The sequence below is a fragment of the Charadrius vociferus genome, unplaced genomic scaffold (assembly GCF_000708025.1).
Source record: "Charadrius vociferus isolate BGI_N301 unplaced genomic scaffold, ASM70802v2 scaffold385, whole genome shotgun sequence".
Lineage (NCBI taxonomy): Eukaryota > Metazoa > Chordata > Aves > Charadriiformes > Charadriidae > Charadrius > Charadrius vociferus.
Genome location: NW_009648925.1, coordinates 7,471,434 through 7,477,433, shown reverse-complemented (window position 1 = coordinate 7,477,433; position 6,000 = coordinate 7,471,434). Strand labels below are relative to the sequence as shown.

The window sequence follows — 6,000 nt, the reverse complement described above, 5'->3', positions numbered from 1 at the left end:
CAGAAACTCTTAGATGCTTAACTGAAGATGTTCAACAATCCTTTGGAAAATTTGTTGTTAGCTAGAAAACTGGCAGAATATTCAAGCAGAGAAGCCTGCCTGCCTGGTGCTGAAAGAGCTGGCACACCTCCGCTCTGTTCTCAGCTGTGTGCTCCCACAGGTAGCCCTGTGCTGGTACCAGGGGTCATTTGACAATGACAAGTAACTAAACTGTTAAAAAAAAATCTGTTTAAAAAAAGAAAAAAAAAAAAGTCCTATTCTGTTGATGTAGTTGCTTGAATGAACTTTCAGGAAAATCATCGGTTTTATCAGAGTAGGGTATTTTGGCTCTGAGTCAGAAGGATTGATGGTCCACTGCCACCAGGAAGAAGAAGGAGGGAATAGTCTCTTCCTACTTGGTCACAGTGACTGCTTAAGAAATTAGAAAGCTTTCTTCTGTCACCTTGCATTAAAAATTCTGAATTCTTCCTGTGGTAGCCTGTGTTACAACAAATCTCATTGTCTATTTAGGGGTATGTCTTTAGGGTTTTTTGCCCTTTTTTTTTTTTCAATTGGCCGATGTTCAAGATATTATGATGGCATGGTTTGTTCATAAATGTTCCCCCTTTGTTTCTGCTTTTCAGGATAACTTTTATTTGTATATTAAAAGTTAATACCTTCTGTCTTCCAGAGGCATTTGCTTTCAGGGGTGTTGGGATATCTGTGTAATACTCTTGAATTATGATGAAAAAAATTTAGAAATTGAAGCTTTCTGGCTTATATCAGCAATAGGTATTGATGACTCTTGATTTGTGCTGTGAGTTTCATATATGTTTATATCTATGAACTGTATATATGTAGTTCTGAACACAGAACTTTGAACACCAGGTATGGGAACCTGTAGAAAAAGAGTTTGTTCTTAATAATCTGGAGTAGTGGGTATCCCATGTAGCAGAGTGTTATGGCTAATTAAGCTACTAATCATCATTTGGGGGTGTAGATAGAGACTAAAATCAGTTAAAGTCTGGAATAATACTTAGTTCAGGCTTTGTGTCTTCTGAAAGTCTATATATGTTGCTTAGAGCCCAGTGAAGCTGTGGGGACAATATCTGTTTTCTCCACATGTCATATCTACATATGCAATCTTATTTGTAGTTTGTAGGCATATTTGATATGTAGAATGTTAGAAAAACTGCCTGTGAACTATGAAGAGTTGACTGTTTTACATGGCTGTGACAACTTGAATAATTGTGTATTTTTGGTTTTGCATTTTAGGAAATAAAATAATGCTAATGAAGCAACCATTTCCCTGAAGTTCCAGTTTTCAGGCTCACTGCCATTATGGGTAAGTTTTGTGTGTGATGTACATAAAAACTTAATTTGGATATTTTTAATTTCTATCGAAGACCAAAAACATTAGTGTAATACCATTCCTAGGAAATGTGTGCTTTGGCTGTGTAACTCAATGTAACGCCTACATGAAAGGCAGTGTTCAGCTGCTTTGCTAGTATTTAAAATACTTCTGGGGTGTTTTTTTTTCCATTGGAATATAGCACTTTTCCCTCACTATCTGGTCACTTAAAAGTTGAAATGTAGGAAATTAAGATTCATGGTATTAGGGTACTGAGCAATATTTACTGTGCTCTAAATGGTAATGGCTATTGGGGGGGGAAAAAAACCTTACAAAGTCTATATTAAAGAGTCTTATCATATTGTCTTGTGTCATTGCAGTGCAAAGCCAGAACTGTGTAAATGGTCTAACTGTGTTTTTCTAAGTATGTAGCACATTTGTATTACTTTAAATTTAATGTTGATTTTTCAAGTTGTACATGCCTTTTAATGAGTTGACTGTGTTGTGACTGTGATCACTTACCAGTGCTCACTCTCAAAAAAATCCCAACAAACCAACCAACCAAAACACACACATTTTTTTTATTGCTTTTGATTATTTTTTCTTGTTAACACTATTTTTTTCCCTAACCTCATGCTAATTGATAAAGTAGCTGAATCTAGGAATATAGCACTCCAGATTTCTGATATTTGCCAACATTTTGTGTGAGAGAAATGACTATTGACTCATATTGGATATTCAGTAAGCTTTGCCTCAGTGCTTTGGTTTTCTTTGTATGAAATGTGCTACCTAGTGACTGCTGGGAATTAAACCTCTAGCCAACTGCTAAAAGAACAATTTATTTTATTTTATTTTTTTTTTATTGCTGAGCACTAGAATAGACTAACACAATAAAATAGTTTAACTTTTTTAATTGTGGTAAGTTTTCAAATGTGTTTTAGTGTGAGAAAGGAATAACTGAGCTGCAAGAATGCCTTCAGTACTGCCATTAAATATTGCTAGTAAAACTTGCTTTTATAGATTTGCATATCTTAGTAGAATTATGAATAATGACAGCATGAGCAATGATCAAAGTTACTCACTTTCAGACCAGCTTTCTGATGTGTTAAGAGTCTATTAAATTAGAAGACTGAAATCCCACAATTTCCTGATATGACAAATATATTTGGTTATATTTGAATAGAGTGTGAAGGGATTCTTATAATTGCTGAATACCTGGAATGCTTGTTTGCCGATTTTAATGCTGAGTCTTTCTCGGGTCCGTGTTCGAGAAATACTGTTCTTTGTAAATCACAGCATTTAGCAATGAATTCTTAAAAAAACCATATCCATTGTGAAGCAGCATGAAGACATACAGTCAACAACTTTGTAGATAAATTTTGTTATCCAGTGTTCTAGATGCACGTTGAGTATAGTACTGTTGCTGTGGCAAGGAATTAATACAAAATATTAGTGACAAATAGATTTCCCCTAGTGATGGAGGTACAGGCTTCTGGGATTCAAAGTGCTTTCCTGTCTAAAGGAGCATCCCATTTTCAGGGCAAACCTCGTCTAGCATAGCCTCGGGCCATCACAGCTACAGCAGATCATCAGGATTTAGAATTTTGTGTAAACTTAAAATCTAAGCTCTGTAGCACTCCTGTGCCTAGGTTCAGTGCTTGTTTCTCCTTGTGAATTGCTCCTGTGAGCCCTAAAACTCCCTGCATTTGCAGTCCTGGAAGTTCTGTGGTGGTTTGTGGTTGTGGGGGTTTTTTTGGTGGTGGAGTTTTGGTTTTGGTTGGGTTTTTTGGGGGCGTGTTTGGGTTTTTTTTTTTTTTTTTTTTTTTTTTTTTTTGTTTAAATGACTGTGGGCCATCAGCAGATGCTCAAACAGTGGAGGTGTTCCTGTGGGAGTTTGTGTATGCTTCCTATGTCTGTGGCTGTACCTGTTCAGGACAGAGGAAAAGTGATTCAAAAGTACTTGCTTTTCTTTTTCTTTATTATGGAAAGTGGGAGCGGAAGTGTGATTTCTAGTTAACATTTCATCCATGGACATTACTTGAAACAAAGTAGATAAACCTGTTTTTTTTTCCTGCCCTTCTCTTATTAATACAGCCTGCAGTTCTGTAGAGTTGTCAATCCCTGTTATAACTTGAGTTTTTTCAGACTTACCATTTAAGTGTGCTTACCCATTAAGCTCTTTATTTTCTTATTTTCTGTTTTTTATTTTTATTTCTCTATTTTCTGTTAATGGTAAATAAAATAAAAATGTTTGCAACATGGTAGTAATGGTTTTTTAATTTGGCAATTATGTATTGACGTGTAATATGGACTTCTAGATTTTAGAATAATGCCTGCCTATTTGTGAAATGAGACAATAATGCACTTAAAATGTAACAGTCATTTACGCTTATCTTGTCTTTTTCTCTGAGCAGATGAGCAGCAAGCTTTGAACTCAATCATGCAGGATTTGGCTGTGCTTCATAAGGCCAGTCGTCCTGTATTGCCCCAGCAAGAAACAGGAAAACCAAAGTCATCTTCACCTAAAAAACAGGTAATCTTTAATATCCTGACTAACCTATTGAACATGGAATGTCCTGCTGTGACTTCTATAATTATCTTACTTGCCAGACCAGTGAGCATACCAGAATGAGCTATTAGTCTCCCACATTTGCTGCCATTTTCTTTGTTCATGTTCTTAAATTATTAGCAAAATGAAATGGTGGCATTTTAGCCCAGGTGATAGTGTATGCTTAAATGACTCTGATCCTGATAAATTGAAAATTATAGGGGTGTTTTGACACTGTCTGTAGATCGATGTATTATTTTATTACTATTATTTGATTGGTACTAGACTATTTTAAAGTATCAAGGTGTGTTAATATCTCATACTTGGAGATGATTAAATTTGTGAGTTTTGAAAGCAATCACTTGTGAACCAAGTAATTTTTCTGAAGATACAACATTATTTGGATATAATCTGTGTTTGAATGCATTATTTTTTTTCCTGCAATAGTTGGTAATACAACTTGATTCCTAAAATTATGATTTTGCAAAACAATTTTATTTCCATGTAACTGCAGGTATTTACAAGTATCTTTGTTATTGGCAAATTGATTGCATGAATGCTGGCTTAATTACATGTGTGGGTTTCTATGGTAATGCTTATGAAACAAAATATGTTTCTTAAGCCTGGAATGCTCAGCTCCCAAGTGTGCATAAAAACCTGTTACAGTAGCTAAATCTACCTGCCTGTTCATGATAAAGAATTTGTTGGCAATCAGCTCCACACTGAATTTGAAATCATGAAGCTGTTATAATAATAAAATATAGTGATAGAAAATAATGTGTTTACTTACAGAAGTATTTGTTGTACTTCAGAATAATTTTCCGTATTTTTTACACACTTTGAGCCTCTATTAGATACCTCAGCAGAAGTGCCTTGTTAAAATGCTTGGTATATTATCAAGGACATAAAATTTGTATGGACTGCTTAAGGATTTTACTTCTGGTGTGGGATTATTGAGTGGGGTTTCACTGCCTTCATTAAAGGAGGTAGTAACAAACTAATAGCGGTTCCTTCATCTCTTTTCTTACAGAACGATGTTAGAGTCAAATTTGAACATCGAGGTGAAAAAAGGTAAGGTGGGAACACAGGAAACAATCTTGTCTTTTAATTTCTTATAGAATTTTGTTGGGCTTCTATCATAAAGTTTCAAATAAACTGTCCAAAGCGTTTCAGATACCTGACTGTATTTGGTTTGAGCTTAAATTTAATTTTGGTATGAACACAACTTAAGGAGATATAATCTGTTTAAACTGTTGCCTCTAAGTATACGTAAATGCAGAAGTATCTTACTGTAGCTATGTCCCATGTAATATCCCTCATTTGTTTACACTTCAGATAGGTGTTGGTAGCCTAGAACAATTACTTAGATCATTAGCATAGATCTCAAATATAAGTAGACCAGCAAATATTTATTTTTTTTCCTGCATTATGTGCTTAATAAATGCATGATAATACATTGTTACTGTGAAACCTAGATCTTAAAGCTCAATATTAGATTGTACTTTGGAGGAACCAACCTGAGAACTGTAGCAGGAAAATTTATTAGACTTTCTAATTAGATTGTTTTCATTGATAATTTTGAATAATCAGTTAAAATTTATTTTCATTTTGTGTATGAGAGGTACACACTTAAATTATACAGACATCTATCTCTATGTATCTCTGCTCTGATGTCTGCTCAAAAGCCTTGCAGAAGTTGGATCTACAGTTCCGTGCAGAACTGGTGTGTGGACAACTCATTTTGTCTGTCTCCTGAAAGCATAAACCCTCATTGAACCTACAGAGAAAAGGTTATAGAATAAGATCTCTGAAAATAATTAATGACAAAGGAAATAATATCCTGGTCATGGTATTTGTCAATAGAAATAGCAAATTCCTTAAGTAAAGATTGCTTTGGAATGAAACCTGTGCTACTTCAGGGCAGTCCTTAGTGTGCTGTGCAATAGATCAGTGTGTGCCCACGCTGAATGCAGTATGTGCCCTCTCTTTACATGTGGTACTAAAATAGCAGTAAGTTCCCCAGGTGTTAACATTCTTCAGCTTCTTTCCATCACTTTTCTGAACATCCCGTATACTACTGCATCGGTAGTGGTTGAGCGCTGTAAGTAATTTGGAGGAAATA

General features: G+C 35.1%; 1 protein-coding gene across 1 annotated transcript in view; it reads left to right on the top strand.

Moving 5' to 3' along the window:
• Positions 1-1,252: 1,252 nt before the first annotated feature.
• Positions 1,253-6,000, top strand: part of MAP3K2 (mitogen-activated protein kinase kinase kinase 2) — a 29,119-nt gene continuing 24,371 nt past the window's right edge. The window contains exons 1-3 of the mRNA XM_009887295.1: positions 1,253-1,324; positions 3,745-3,863; positions 4,909-4,949. Of these exons, the coding sequence (XP_009885597.1) occupies positions 1,321-1,324; positions 3,745-3,863; positions 4,909-4,949 (164 nt within the window). The 5' untranslated portion in view covers positions 1,253-1,320. The remainder of the gene's footprint in view (positions 1,325-3,744; positions 3,864-4,908; positions 4,950-6,000) is intronic.